General features: G+C 40.3%; 1 protein-coding gene across 2 annotated transcripts in view; it reads right to left on the minus strand.

Annotated features, from left to right (window-relative positions):
- Positions 1-1045: 1045 nt before the first annotated feature.
- The window catches only part of CD55 (CD55 molecule (Cromer blood group)), a 79609-nt gene continuing 63962 nt past the window's right edge, over positions 1046-16692 (minus strand). For both annotated transcript variants that reach the window (XM_054711843.1, XM_054711837.1), the window contains one exon: positions 1046-1095. In XM_054711843.1, coding sequence (XP_054567818.1) covers positions 1061-1095 — 35 coding nt within the window. In that variant the 3' untranslated portion in view covers positions 1046-1060. The remainder of the gene's footprint in view (positions 1096-16692) is intronic.

Below are 16692 nucleotides of genomic sequence, written 5' to 3' on the forward strand. Positions count from 1 at the left end.
TTTCGTGCCCTGGGCCATAGACATATGGAGAGAAAGAGAGAGATACTTGCACATATAATTGTTACTTTGGAACTGTTTGAGATAAGTTACAGGCATGACACCCCTCCTCTCAATACTTCAGCGTGTATTTCCTAAAAATGAGAACCTTCTCTTACATAACTACAATGCAATGAGCAAACCAGAAAATTAATATTGGTACAATACTATTACCTAAGCAACAGATAGTACTCAAATTTCTCCAATTGCCTTGATGATGTTTATTTTAGTAAATACACACACACACACACACACACACACACACACACACACACTTTTTTTTTCTAGTCTAGAATTGTTCTAAGATCACACATTTCATTAGACTGTTATGTATGTCTTTGTCTCAGTTAATCTGAAAAAAGTCTTCAGGGTTTGTTTGTATTGTGTGTGTGTGTGTGTGTGTGTGTATGTGTGCATGTTTGTCTTTCATGACCTTGACATTTTTGAAGAGTCTATTTCCCCTTTTGAAGAGTATACATCAATTACTTTGGTAGAATGACTTTTTAAAAGTTTGTTTTATTGGTTTCAGAGAGGAAGGAAGAGGAAGAGAGAGATAGAAACATCAAGGATCAAGGATTAGAGATAGTCATTGATCGGCTACCTCCTGCATGCCCCACAGTGGGGATCAAGCCTGCAACTGGGCCTGTGGCCTGACTGGGAATTGAACCGTGACCTCCTCGTTCACAGGTCAATGCTCAACCTCTGAGCCGTGCCAGTCAGCAGTAGAATGACTTCTAAATTAGTTATCTATTGCATAGTAACAAATTACCCTAAACATATTGATTTAAAGCAAGAATAAACACTTATTATCTCACACAGTTTCTCTGTCAGGAATTTGAGAGCAGCCTAGGGAGGTAGTTCTGGTTTGGAATTTCTCATGAGGTTGCAGTCAATACATCAGCTAGAAGTGGAGTCATCTGAAGGCCCGACTGGGACTGGAGGATCCTCATCACTCACGTGGCTTTTGGCTGGAGGCCCCATATTCTTACCATGTGGACCTCATCATAGGACTCTGAGTATCCTTTCAACATGGTTGAAACATGGTTCTGGTTTCTTCTCCTATAATAAGAGTAAGGCAGAAGCCACAGTGTCTTTTAAAATCCATCCTCCGAAGTTACACTATGTTATTTCCATGATATCCTATTGGATACCATGATGATTAATTTTATGAACCCAGATAATGGTCAAACATCATTCTGAATCTTTCTGTAAGAGCACTTTTGAATGAAATGAACATTTTTATAGTGGTAACTGACATTTATTTTTATTCCTATTTTTCCAAGTTTTATTGAGATATCATCCTATATGATAATCGAGGGATATGCTAATGAGCCCGGATGCCTTAGCAGACATGACCAGTCAGGTGCGTAATAGTCACCACCGATCAGGTGCGGCCTAGGAGTGGCCCCCAGCAGAAGTGGCCACCAGCGGAAGCCTGGGCCCGCAACACCGCCCAGCCCGGAGGCCGCCTGGCCGGGGGTCACGAGCAGGCCCGCGGCGTCCCAACCCTGGCTGAGGTGGAGCTGCCCCGGGTGGATTCAGCCACCAGTGGAGGTGCGAGCAGGCATGCTGTGCCACCTGGCCCAGAGGCCACCGGCGCGGGAGCGGCTCCTGGAAGCGGCCACCGGTGGAGACGCACGCAGGCCCACCACACTGCCTGGCCCAGAGGCCACCCAGCCACAAGAATCACTGGAGACTTCGGTTAAATTCAATAGTTACAATCACTAAGCTCTGTGAGAGCCGACATCCTCAAACACTCAGGACCCTCTATGGTACAAATTAATAGAAAACAATTGCATAATGCTTTGACCTAATTGTACACACTTTAGTATAGTTTAAAAATTATTCTACATCCTTCAAGTAAATTCAGCAGCCCGGCTCTGCTATCTTGAGTTTGTGGTTTCCAAGGAAACATCCAGAAGGGATGATAAACCCTCTGCAAATGGCTCAGACGGCGCCTATCTAAGTGGTGGCAAGCGGCTGCTGGGTTTAAATCGAGCCTTTCCGGCAGTGAATGACCCCAACCCTCCCTAGATCACGCAGGTTCCTGTGGAGTCCAATCTCCACGCAATACAGGGACCCCAGTTTCTCCCTGGCGATCTCATGCAAGTTAGCTCAGGGCAGTGGGGAAGGAAGGGAAAAGGCATCACGCGGGGCAGCTCTGATGAGCAAGCTGAAGGAAACCATGTCTGGCAGACTCTCCCCTGCCACCCCCTTCAATGTGTAAGAAGAATCAAATAAACCAATACAAACACCCCTCCCCCGCCCTGGAGAGATCCAGAACTGAGGGGCGTCCGGACCAGGCATTGCGTACCTGCTTCCCAGCCCCTTCATCCAAATAGACAGGTTAGGGGTTAAGGGGAGGAGGAGGAGCCTCGGAGGAAGGGCATTCCCTGGAACCACACCCCTGCCCTCCCTCCAGACCTGACCTCTCAGAGCACAGGGCCTGACCCTGCCCCCAGCAGATTAGCATATCCCAGACCCTCAGATGCTTCCAGGCACTGGGCATTTCCGCATCTTCCCTGCATCCCAGCAGCTGACCCTCACAGTCTCCTACCCCAGAAGCACTCTGTCCTCCCCAGCTTTTGGTCTTTATAGCCTAAATGCATGGTGGTGCTTCTCCAGGGATTTTATTGGATAAGAACTCAGCAAAGTCGATTAGCAATTGAGCTGCTCAGACTTCATCAGGGACAACGAAAGACACACCTTAGTTGGCTTTGGTAGCAAAGCAATTTTATTCTTTTACTAGAGGCCTGGTGCACAAAATTCATGCACGGAGGTGTGTGTCCCTCAACCCAGCCTGCACGCTCTCCAATCTGGGACCCTCAAGGGATGTCCAACTACCCGTTTAGGCCTGATCCCGTTAGAATCGGGCCTAAATGGGCAGCCGGACATCCCTCTCACAATCCAGGACTGCTGGCTCCCAACTGCTCGCCTGCCTGTCTTCCTGATTGCCCCTAACCGCTTCTGCCTGCCATCCTGATCACCCCCTAACCCTGTGGTCAGCAAACTGCGGCTCGTGAGCCACATGTGGCTCTTTGGCCCTTTGAGTGTGGCTCTTCCACAAAATACCATGGCCTGGGCGAGTCTATTTTGAAGACGTGGCGTTAGAAGAAGTTTAAGTTTAAAAAACTTGGCTCTCAAAAGAAATTTCAATCGTACTGTTGATATTTGGCTCTGTTGACTAATGAGTTTGCCGACCACTGCCCTAACCACTCCCCTGCCAGCCTGATTGATGCCTAACTGCTCCCCTGCCAGCCTGATTGCCCCTAACTGCCCTCCCCTGCAGGCCTGGTCCCCCTCAACTGCTCTCCCCTGCAGGCCTGGGTCCCCCCCAACTGCCCTTCCCTGCAGGCCCGGTTGCCCCCAACTTCCCTCCTCTGCCGGCCTGGTCACCCCTAACTGCCCTTCCCTGCAGGCTTGATCGCCCCAACTGCCCTCCCTTGCAGGCCTGGTCCCTCCCAACTGCCTTCCCCTGCTGGCCTGATCACCCACAACTGCCCTCCCCTGCAGGCCATCTTGGGCGGCCATCTTGTGTCCACGTGGGGGCAGCCATCTTTGACCACATGGGGGCAGCCATCTTGTGTGTTGGAGTGATGGTAAATTTGCATATTATTCTTTTATTAGATAGGATTAGATAGGATAGAGGCCTGGTGCACGGATGGGGGCCAGCTGGTTTGCCCTGAAGGGTGTCCTGGATCAGGGTGGGGGTTCCCTTGGGGTGTGGGGCGGCCTGGGCTGGCCAGGGTGTACAGGAAGCTTGGCTTCCTCCATTGCTGGGGAAACCCAAGCCTCCTGTTCACTCCATGGCCACAGCCATTTTTGTTGGGATTTATTTATCTTCTATAATTGAAACTTTGTATCCTTGAGGGGAGGCCTGGGCCGGCTAGGGTGTGCAGGAAGCTTGGCTTCCTCTATTGCTGGGGAAACCCAAGCCTCCTGCTCGCTCCGTGGCCATAGCCATCTTGGTTGGGTTAATTTGCATACTTGCTCTTGATTGGCTGGTGGGCGTGGCTTGTGGGTGTAGCAGAGGTATGGTCAGTTTGCATTTTACTCTTTTATTAGATAGGATATTTTAAAATAGATTTTTATTGATTTCAGAGAGGAAGGGAGAGGAAGATAGATAGAAACATCAATGATGAAAGAGAATCATTGATTGGCTGCCTCCTGCACTCACCCTACTGGGGATCAAGCCCTCCACCCAGGCATGTGCCCTTGACCAGAATTGAACCTGGGACCCTTCAGTCTTCAGGCTAAACCTCTAGCCACTGAGCCAAGCTAGGGCAAGCAATCCTATTCTTAAAGACTTGATTTTTGTCATAAACAAGTGGATTTGAATCATATCAAACCAATATACATTTTTTAATGAAATGTCTCTTCATTTCTACTAATCCAATTCTACCTTAAAGCTTATGTTGTATAATCTATACTAATAAAAGGGTAATATGCTAATTAGACTGGACGTCTTCCAGACATCCATCTGGATGTCCTTCCGCACAAAGCCATGGTGGTGGGGGCCGAGGCAGCGGTGGTTAGGGGTGACCAAGTTGGCAGGGGAGGGCAGTTAGGGGCAATCAGGCCAGCAGGCAGGTGAGCAGTTAGGAGCCAGCGGTCCCGGATTGCAAGAGGGATGTCCAACTATGGGATCGGGCCTAAACTGGTAGTCAAACATCCCCCAAGGGGTCCGGATTGGAGAGGGTGCAGGCCAGGCTGAGGGATCACCCCCCCCTGCACGAATTCCATGCACCAGGCCTCTAGTTGACATGTAATACTGTATTCGTTTAAGGTACACAACATAATGACTTGATATATGTATATATTGTGAAATGATTACCACAGTAAGTTTAGTTAACTACCATCACCTTTTTTTCTTATGATTAGAACTTTTAAGATCTATTCTGTTAGTAACTTTCAAATAGACAACACAGTATTGTTAAATATAGTCAACATGCTGTACATGATATCTCCAGAACTTATTTATTGTCAACAGGAAATTTGTGCCTTTTGACCACCTTGATCCATTCACCCCACTTCTTGGCCCCCACCTCTGGCAACCTCCAACCTGATCTTTGTTTCTGTGTTCAGTTTTGTTATATTCCACATATATGTGAAAGCATAGAGTATTTGTCTTTCTCTAGGTGACTTATTTCACTTCACATTATGCCCTCTCAAGGTTCATCTATGTTGTCAGAAATGGCAAGTTTTCATTCTTTTTAATGGCTGAATGATAATTCTCTGTCTCTGTGTGTGACATTTTCTTTATTCACTTATCCATCTATTCCAGGTAGTGATTTCTTTTCCTTTGGATATATACCCAGAAGTGGAGTATATGGTAGTTCTATTTTCAATTTTTTGAGGAATTGCCATACTGTTTGCCTAGTGGCTGCACCAATTTACATTCCCACCAAAAGACTTCCACATCATCTCCAACACTTGTTATCTCTGGTCTTTTAGGTGATAGCCATTCTAACAGATGTGAGGTGATGTCTCATTGTGGTCTTGACTTGCATTTCCCTGATAATTAGTGAAGTTGAACACCTTTTCCTGCTCGCTGTGCAGAAGATTTTTAATTTGATGTAGTCACACTTGTTTATTTTTGCTTATGTTGCATTTGCTTTTGGTGTCAAAACAAAACAAAACAAAAAAACACCTCTGTCAAGACCAATGTCAATGAGCTTACCCCTCTATGTTTTCGTCTAAGAGTTTTATGGTTTCTGGTCTTAGGTTTAAGTCTTAATCCACTTTAAGTTGATGTTTGTGTATGGTGTAAGATAGGGGACCAGTTTCATTTTTTTGCACATGGCTATCATGTTTGACCACCACCATTTATTGAAGATACTATCCTTCCCCCATTGTATATTCTTGGTTATTTGTCATATATTAATTGACCATATATGTATGGATATATTTCTGGATGCTCTATACTATTCCATTGACCTATGTTTCTGGTTTATGTAAATACCATACTGTTTTGATTTTTATAGCTTTGTAATATAGTTTGAAATCAGGAATTGTGATGACATCAGCTTTGTTCTTTCTCAAGATAGCTTTGGCTACTTGTAGTCTTTGTGGTTCATACAAATTTTAAGATTGTTTTTTCTATATATGTGAAAAATGTCATTGGAATTTTGATAGGGCTTGCGTTGGATCTGTAAATTACTTTGGGTACTGTGGGCATTATAACAATATTAATTCTTCCAATCTATGAGCACAAAACATCTTACTATTTTTTGTGTCTTCTTCAATTTCTTTCATTAATGTCTCATAGTTTCTAGTGTACAGACCTTTTACCTCCCTGGTTAAATTTATTTCTAGATATTCTATTCATTCGATGTAATTATAAATGGCATTGCTTATTTTTCTTAAATGTTACCTTTAATGTTTTTTTTTAAATATATATATTGATTTCAGTGAGGAAGGGAGAGGGAGAGATGGAAACATCAATGATGAGAATTATTGATTGGCTGCCTCCTACATGCCCCACACTGGGGATCTAGCCCAAAACCCAGGCATGTGCCCTGACAGGAAATTGAACCATGACATCCTGGTTTATAGGTCAGCACTCAACCACTGAGCCATGCCGGCCAAGCTATGGTATTGTTTTCTTAATTTCTCTTCATGATAATTTATTAGTTTATAGAAATGCAACAGATTTTTGTGTATGACCTTGTATCTTGAAACTTTACTGAATGTATTAGTTCTAACAATTTTTTGTTAGAATCTTTAGGGTTTCTATATATAATACCATGTTGTCTGCAAATAGACACAGTTTTACTTCTTCCTAATTTGTATGCCTTTTATATGTTTTCCTTGACTGATTTGGATGTGTCTTCTCTCTCTCTCCTTCTGTATCTTTAACTAATTAATCTGGCAGAACTTCCAGTACTAACTTGAATAAAGTGGCAAGAGTGGGCATTCTTCTCTTGTTCCTGATCTTAACGGTAAAGATCAGGAACAGCTATGGACTTATCATATATGGCCTTTGTTATGTTGAGATACATTTCCTCTCTATCCAGTTTAAGTTTTATTATGAATGGATGTTGAATTTTGTCAAATGCTGTTTTACATCTATTCAGAAGGTTTTTATCCTTCATTTTGTTAATGTGGCATATCGCATTGATTGATTTGTGAATGTTAAACCATCCTTACATCCCTGCAATAAATATCACTTAGTCGTGATATATATGATCTATTTAATGTATTGTTGAATTTCATTTGCAAATGTTTTATTAAAGATTTTTAAATATAATGAGAGAAGTTGGCCTGCAATGTACTTCTCTTGTAGCATCTTCCTCCGGTTCTCATCTGAGGGTAATACTGGCCTTTTAAAATGAGTTTGGAAGTATTGCCTCCTCTTCTATTTTGGAAGAATTTGAAAAGGCTTGGTATTAATTTTTCTTTAAATATTTGGTAGAATTCACCAGTGAAGCCATGTGATCTTGGACTTTTCTAGGTTGGGAGGGTTTTGATTATTGATTCAATATCCTTACTAGTAATTGGTCTAAGATTTAATTTTTTTTCATAATTCAATCTTGATAGGTTGTATGTTTCTAGGAATTTATCTATTTCTTATAGGTTGCCCAATTTGTTGGTCTATAATTATTCATAATAGTCTCTCATGATTCTTTGTATTTATTTGGTATAAGTTGTAATGTCTCCTTTTTCATTTATAATTTTATTTATTTGAGTCCTCTATTTCTTGGAAAATCTAGCTAAGGTTTGTAATTTTTTTATCTTTTGAAAAAATAGCTCTTAGTTTCACTGATCTTTTCTATTGTCTTTTTAGCCTATATTTCTGTTATTTCCTTCATTATCCTAATTTTGGGTTTTGTTCTTCTTTTTCTAGTTCCTTGAGATATAAAGTTGGGTTGTTTGAGATTTTTTGTTGTTGATGTAGGTATTTATTGCTATGAACTTGCCTCCCAGAATTGCTTTAGCTGCATTCTATAAGTTTTGGTGTGTGGTATTTCCATTTTCTTTTGTCTCAAGATTTATTTTTATTTTGATATGTTTGATCCATTTATTGTTCAATGGCATGTTGTTTAATCTCTACATATCTAAGACATTTTCAGTTTTTCTTCTTGTAATTGTTCTCTAGTTCATACTATTGTGGTCAGAAAAGAAGGTTGAAATGGTTCCAATTTTATTAAATTTGTTAATACTTGTTTTGTGGCCTAACATATACTAGAGGATGTATTATGTACACTTGAAAAAATTGTATTTTGCTGCTGCTAGATGGAATTTTCTTTAAATGTGATTTACCCACCACCATTACAACATTAGAGTATTCTGAATTTAACTATATTTTTATTTTTACCAGTGAGATTATACTTTCATATGTTCCCCTGTTACTAATTTACACCCTTTTACTTGAGCTTAAAGAAGTTTCTGTAACATTTTTTTGTAAGACTGGTCTTATGGTGATGAATTACTTCAGCTTTTGCTTGTCCATAAATCTCCATTTCTTTCAATTATCAAGGACAACTTTGTGAGGTTTGAGCCTGCAACTGAGGTACATGCCCTTGACTGGAATCGAATCTGGGACCCTTCTGTTCATGGGCTGACATTCTTTTAAAATATATTTTATTGATTTTTTACAGAGAGGAAGGGAGAGGGATAGAGAGTTAGAAACATCGATGAGAGAGAAACATCGATCAGCTGCCTCCTGCACACCCCCTACTGGGGATGTGCCCGCAAACAAGGTACATGCCCTTGACCGGAATCGAACCTGGGACCTTTCAGGCCAAAGGCCGATGCTCTATCCACTGAGCCAAACCGGTTAGGGCCGTGAGCTGACATTCTAACCACTGAACAAACTGGCTAGTGCTCCCATTTATTTATTCATTTATTTATCTATATCAACATGGACTCAATATATCAATATAGACTTTATTCAATGGCTTATAACTTATTATCTTTATTTTGGTGCTCAGTTTGCCTCTGTTTTTGCCAGTGGGATCCCTCAAATTAGCTCCTGTGTCATATTGACCCCCTCATTCTTTGAGCTTTTCTTTCTGGCAACACAAGATGTCCCAGACTCACCTTGCATTTTTCCATATATAGAATGGAACTTACCATTTCTCCAAAGAGGGCTGGTTTCTTTTAGCAAAGAACAGTATTTGAAAACCAAGATCTTGATGCTAACTGTGCTTATTGCTTTTGGAGTATCATTGCTTTTACCCCCTCTGAGAAAGAAGTTCTGGGAAATATATGTATGTATACCTACTCTATATCTACTTAAATCTTTTTATATCTATAGTAGAGGCCCAATGCATGAAATTTGTGCAAGGGGCTCGGCCCTTACAGCCCTGGCTTTGTCCAGAAGGTCATCCGGAAGGTCGTTCTGCCTTTTGGTCTAATTAGCATATTACGCTTTTATTATTATAGATTTATATCTAAGTCATGGGATTTCATATCAATTCTTCACATTCCAGTCCATTACCATAGATAACATAAACTTCCCTCTTTCCATCTTTGCAACTCCCTTCTCCCACAGTGAGATACCTAGTTCCCATTATCTACGATGTATGAACTTGTTTGCTTAATCCTAGAATACACAGAAAGTTTTGGAATTGCTAATCTGTACTATGGTGGAAAGCAACCCTAGGTTATGGATGGGATCCTTGCACTAGCACACTGTATGACGATTGCCATTGTACAAATGGGACTAACTCATATGCAAGTTGTGGTTTTGGGTGGTGACAGGGTATGGGACCTGAACTTCCTGGCATATTGCCAAGAACACACATGTACAGTGAGTGTCTGGGCATGGTAGAAAGCCCCCAGATAACTATCAGGGAAGAAAATCATTCTCCACGCAACTTAATTTTTCCCAACTCAAATAGTGTTTTAGGAATCTGTCTCGACACTAATCCTGTCATGACATTAATACGGAGTTTAAAACAGCTTCAATGTTTATACCATCTAATTAAATTAACTGGAATGTGGGTCTCTTGAATACAAAAAAAATCATGTTTTTTGTTTTTTTTAAAGGAAAATCAATTCCTAGAGATTTACTGGGGGAAATCTGGTTCACTTAAAAAGCAGAAGAGGAACTGCTCTCTCTGGGGGGTTTCCATATTGGCTTTGGAGTGTGGAATGGGGCATCTTCAATAGTGAAAGAAGTTTATTCAGAAGTCACATAAAGAGCAATGTTGTTCCCTTCTGGAAAGCAGAATTAATGTAATATCAAATCTAGCAGAATCTGTGTCTAGATCCTGGCTAGGACAATCTCCCCCCCCCCCCCCCCCATCCCTACTAAACCAATTAACTATTTCAGCGAGTGACCAGTTTAAAACCAGCACCCTGTATTGTAAATTACCTCAGTATAATTCTATCACATAATGTTAATGAATCAATTGTCCACGAAAATGGTCAAATATCGGGTGGCAATGCTGAACCTTGAGACCAGGTGGTGGTGCTAGTGGTGACAATGGTGTGGGATGGTCAGAAGGCTAGGGGAGGGGGACATTTACAGGGGCTTTCCAGGCTACCTAACTTTTCACAGACATTTCATCAGCATTTATATTTTCTTCCTTTGAAGTCAAGGCAGCAGAGGTTTTGCTGCCATTTGGACCTACCTTCCTGCAAAACTCATGGATTTGCTTGTCATATTTTACTGCATTTAACCTATTTCAGATTCTGTGTTTGAAAAATTACAGTTTTCAGAAGTGCAGAATACTCAGAATGCCCCCTGACCAGCCCTGGGAATGGGACTGATTGCTGTCATCTGTGGCATCCGTCTTTGCCTCCGGAGGTGGCCTGGTTAAGAAGAGCAGTGAGGAGCCAGTAAGTAGTGGAAGAGGGTGTCTCTTCACTCTCCTTCCAGAATTCTCCACCCTTTCTCAGCGGCTCCTTTACTTCTTCCTTGGGTTTGTCCAAATGTTAAACAAAGATCTTTGGTTTCAAGAAGATAAGGATGAGTCATGACTCTTTGTCTTTATTCCTATTCCTCCTTGACACGTGAAGAAGTCCTTTAGCTCATCTTCCTTGCCTACAGTTTACTGTTAAAAGAAGGTTAACAAACTAATGTGCTAATGACATTAAATTAAATTCCAAACACTTAAGACACAATTTCATTGAAAAGAAAGCATTTTCCCTGACTTAATCATCAATCAAGTATTTTTTTAAAAAGTTTTTCACTGAAAATTTGAAGATTGAGGAAAGGCAGTGCCAAATTATACAGATTATTATTAGTTAATGAAATATATATGTATATATGCTTTTATGTATGTGTGTGTGTGTGTGTATATGTATATACATACATATATACAAAGAAGAATAAAGTGAGATTTAAAAAAATAATATATATATATGTATATATATATATATTTCATAGAGGAAAGGAGATAGAAACATCAATGATGAGAGAGAATTAGGCTGTTTCCTACAGGCCCCCCCACTGGGGATCGACCTCAAAACCAGGCAGAATCAAACTGGTGACCACTTGGTTCCTGGGTCAATACTCAACCGTTGAGCCACATCCAGATTGGCAAAAGTGGGATTTTTAAAAAGGCATTTTTAAAGGCCAAGAGCATGTTATTTCTTTTTGTTACTCTATTTCATACAATTTTATTTATTTTCTCAATTTTTTTAAAATTTTTATTGAATTTATTGGTGTGACCTTGGTTAATAAAATTATACAGCTTTCAAGTGTATAACTCCATATAACACATCATCTGTATATTGCATCATGCATTCATCACCCAAAGTTAATTCCTTCTTCCATCATTATTTATCTCCAAGAGTAAATTTTCATGAGTTGAAACTCAGTTTTTGTATTGAGGAATTTGAAAGAATTATTCTCAACATTAGAAACAAGACGAAGAATAATCAAGTGAAGTAGTTTTGAATTTCATTAAAATCTACAAGCTGTAAAATGTGTAATTCATATGACAAATAGTACAACTAATCCAGTGAAGAAGTCAATTTGCTCATAAGACTAATGATATGCATAAAAAATTAATAAGCTTACTAAAGCAATTTTAACAGCTCTATAAAAGCTCTAAATCACTTTGCTCACTATGAAGACATAGGATTTAAAGCTTAAAATAAAAGCAATTTCTCTAAAATCAAAAGCAATAAAAAACCCACCAGCAATAAATATTATAAAAACTTTATTTTATAAGCATTTCCAAAGATCCCTCTTTAAACTTCCCAGGTCATTGGGCAGCACCACACAATTTGAGATTGGGCTATTTTTAATCTATATTTGATAGCAGTAGATCAATGATAGTTAATATTTGCAAATATAGCAAATAAATAAAAAGGACAAAATTCATTAAGGGTCTACAACTTTCCCATGCATATACAATCTCATTATTGATTCCAACTAATAGGGAACAAAGATATATAAAATCAACAGTGGCAGCAGATAAGAAACTTAGACAATCTATTATCTCCCAAACTGTAAATCTCCCAGAAAGTCTACAAACTCTTGCTAGCGAACATATGATTTTAAGTGATTTTTTATTTGCTCTATATTTCAAGTTCCATTGTAATATATAGCAAATAAAAGTTTCCTTCCTTCGAAGTTTAAGAAAATAGTTCATGCATCCAAGTTAAATAATGCATGAAACTATTAATGAACCACTGTATCTAAATATATTCTCTGTTCCTGTTAACAACCATTTATCTCTTAATACCATAAATTACAGATAAGAATTCCCCAGTATTTGTAAGTCATACATCTAAAAATTTACTTCTCTGAAACAGCTTGTAGAAGAAGTGGAATAAGTAATAATATGTGAACGTGCTCAGAGTGAGTAGACATGCAGTATTTCCTCCAGGGAATTTTTTGTTTTACAAGCTATTACTGCTTCTCTGGCTGGTGATTTTGCAAGCTTAACAGCAGTCATGAAGATTTCTCGACATACTTTGTACCCCTAGCCATAGCCTCTAGAACAGGGCCCCCTTCAGGCAGAAGGAACCCTGTGCCCGGGAGCTGGACTTGAACTGGACTCTATTTTAGCTACCTCAGCTCTGGGCAGAGCAAACTGCATAATCACCCGCAGAGGCTCTGGTTTAGGCCTCAGTAAAAGGTTTTGTTGTTGTTGTTTATTTATCCTTTCGATTGCTGAATTACTCCCACATGGCATCACTCCCTCCTTGTGCCTTTAACATTAACTTCTTCAACTGTTAACAATTCATTCAATTGTCAGTAAAGCTTTTTGTCATACTTCTCCCATTGTTCTTCACTTAAATGTGTTTGGAAAATGAAGACGTTTCTACTGCGTCTGAAGTCAGTTTCCCAATTTCAACATGTAATAAAACATCACACAGTTTCTTCTTCACGTAACATCTTTCTTTTTTTTTTTTTTCCCATGGCAAACCTGTTGCAGCTCTTTTCCTCATTTCAATAGTCTATGTCTGTATTTACTACTTTATAAACTATTTTTGCCAGTATTAATGTATTATAGAGATGTCTCTCCTAAGGACCACAAGCACTCAAATTTGTTTCTGGGGCAACCCAAATCAAGATAGGAGTCATGGCCCAGCTGGTATGTCTCAGTGGTTGAGCATCAACCCATGAACCAGGAGGTCAGGGTTCAATTCCAGGTCAGGGCATATGCCCAGGTTGCAGGCTCGAACCCCAGTAGGGGGCATGCAGGAAGCAGCCTATTGATTCTCTCTCATCATTAATGTTTCTATCTCTTCCTCTTCCTTCATCTCTCTGAAATCAATAAAAACATTTTTTTTTTAAAAAGGAGCCAATGAAAGAAGCAGGTGAAGGGTAATTTAAAAACTTGAAACATCAAGACTTAGAGAAGCATTAAAAAAAAGAAACTATCCTTAGTCATGTCCAAGTTGCAAAGGATTTTCATGATGGAATCAAATACCCCAAAACTTCTGCTTAAGGTCTAACTATGGTAGGATTCTGGGAAGACAAAGAGGGAAGACTTCTCTTGGCAAAATTGAAAATGCACACAAACTTCTTATGAGGCTAACACTCTGTTTTTTGGAAGTTGCCATTTATCCATATTCCAGATCTTGCCATTTTTTGAAGCCTTCTATTTATATAACATTCTATCCTATATAATAAAAGGATAATATGCAAATTGACCCTAATGGCTGAATGAACCTGGAATGACCGGTGGCTATGATGCACACTGACCACCAGGGGGCAGACGCTCAATGCAGGAGCTGCCCCCTGGTGGTCAGTGTGCTCCCACAGGAAGAGCTCCGCTCAGCCACAAGCTCAGCCACAAGCTGGGCTGACAGCTGTGAGAGCAATGGCGAGAGCCTCTCCCGCCTCCTCAGCAGCGCTAAGGATGTCCGACTGACGGCTTAGGGCTGCTAGAGGGATGTCTGACTGCCAGCTTAGGGATATCTGACTGACGACTGACGGCTTAGGGCTGCTAGAGGGATATCTGACTGCCAGCTTAGGGATATCTGACTGACGACTGACGGCTTAGGGCTGCTAGAGGGATATCTGACTGCCAGCTTAGTCCATATGGTATGGACTAAGCCAGAAGGTGGACATCCCCTGAGGGGTCCCAGACTGCAAGAAGGTGCAGGTCAGGCTGAGGGACCCCCCTGAGTGCACAAATTTTTGTGTACCAGGCCTCTAGTTTATTATATAAATGATATCTCATAAATCATAATCTAGAGACTCTCGGTTAAATTTCCATCCCAATTTGGAATTGGGGAGTCAACTGTTTTGTCCCAGTAAGTGTCATCTGGTTCATTTTCTAATTCTATAGTGTAAATAAATTTCACTAAAAATTTTTACTTTTGATAAGATCATTATAATTGCAGTATATGTTTTCCTTTAGTGTTTCCTTTCATGGATCTCCATTCTTCCTCAAGATTTTATGGTATGGTAACTATATTTTATTCCTTCTATAGGCCCCTGAAATTTACCTTTTATGTGGTTCTCAATTTGGACAAAAGATTCAACTTAACTGTTTAAAACAAATGTGTATTATTTGAAAGTTTTATTTAAAAATTAGTCCCTTAAGCCACTCCTCTTAAGACAATAGCTACTTATATTCTGTGATCTTTTGAAATATTTATGCAAATGCAAAAATAATTTTCTATCGTTATATAGTAATAGTTTATATTTTAAAGCTACTTTATTGCTTCAAATTATGTTCATATCAATTGTTTAGTTTAATCTTTACAACAACCCTATGATATACGTACTACTTTTTCACTTATCCTAGGCCTTAAATTTTTTTCATGTATTTCTAAAATCTCCCTATGTATCACTTTAATATCCATATTAATATGCCACTAAACATATTCCAAAATTTACTTAGTCATTTACCCAACTTAACTATTACTCCAGACTCCTATCCAAAACTACTGACTGACAGCTACTTTATAGCATTTCTATATATAAAGTCTTATTTTACAAAACCTGGTTGTGAAACAGCACACAAATCCCATAGACCAGCTTAAAACCGGTTCTCCCTAAAGCAGATAGGTGATGAATATAACCTTTGAGTTATTTTACAGGGTCAGTGCTGCGCAGGTGGGACCCCTGTTCTCCAGCTGCACCCGGAACCAAAGTCTCCCTCCTCCCCACGGAACCCCAACAGTGGGGCCTAACCGGAGCATGAACACCAGAACCCTTTCAGAAGCAACAGCTGTTTCCAGGGAGACCCAGTGCTGAAGCTTCTTACCATAAAAGGTCAAATTCCAAAACTCTTCCACCAGGGTTTCTGTGTGTGTGTGTGTGTGTGTTTTGTGTTTTTTTTAATGTATTTTTATTGATTTCAGAGAGGAAGGGAGAGAGAAGAGAGATAGAAACATCAATGATGAGAGAACCACTGATTGCCTGCCTCCTGCATGCCCCCTTCTGGGGGATCGAGCCTGCAACCTGGGCATGTGCCCTTGGCCTGAATCAAACCCGGGACCCATCAGTGAGCCAAACCGGCTAGAGCTTCTGTGGGCTTTTTGCTCCTAACTCCTTAAAACCTTCTGATTGTTCGCCATCGGGGAATACAGGCTTCTGGTTCTCCTTGCTTAGTTCTCTGCAAATGAAGCGACTCTACTCTCTTCACTGCAAAACTCCGTGTTCAGTTTTCAGCTCTGTAGGTTCCAGGCGATGAACTCTTCTTCAGTGACAGTTGTTCTTCAATTTGATAGGTGGACCAAAATCCGAATTTTCTTCTAGAATATTTCCTAATATTCCCTCATAGACACTAATTTATTGGAGGATTTATCTACTATTTAACTCATTTTGAATTTTTAAAATTCCTTTAGGACTTTACTTCAGGGCCAATGTTATAAATAAAGTCCATTATTCCTATCTAGGCGTCTTCTCCTCACCTCCAGCCCCTCAAGGAATCCACAAGGTGTTGGATGCATTGAAATCTCTTGCTTTGCAGGATTGTCTTCTTTCTGCACTGTTTCTGGTTCTCTTTCTATTTCTTGTATAAGTGGTATCTCATAAATCCTAATCCAGAGTCCCTAGGTTAAATGTCCATCCCATAATCCTGAATTTAGCCTCTAGTTCTTTTCCTTTGTTCTTGAATCGCCACTGTTATTGATTCCCCTACCATAGTCAAGCTACGTATACACCTTCTACATGCAGAGCAAATCACCACCCGGTTACCACTCCATCAGCACGGAGTAAACTATTAATTACATCTCCCTTCACAATTGCCTGCCTCCATTTATATGGGGGATTTATATGGGGGCTAATTTTAC

Source organism: Eptesicus fuscus, chromosome 22 (assembly GCF_027574615.1).
Source record: "Eptesicus fuscus isolate TK198812 chromosome 22, DD_ASM_mEF_20220401, whole genome shotgun sequence".
In the NCBI taxonomy this organism is placed as follows: Eukaryota; Metazoa; Chordata; class Mammalia; order Chiroptera; family Vespertilionidae; genus Eptesicus; species Eptesicus fuscus.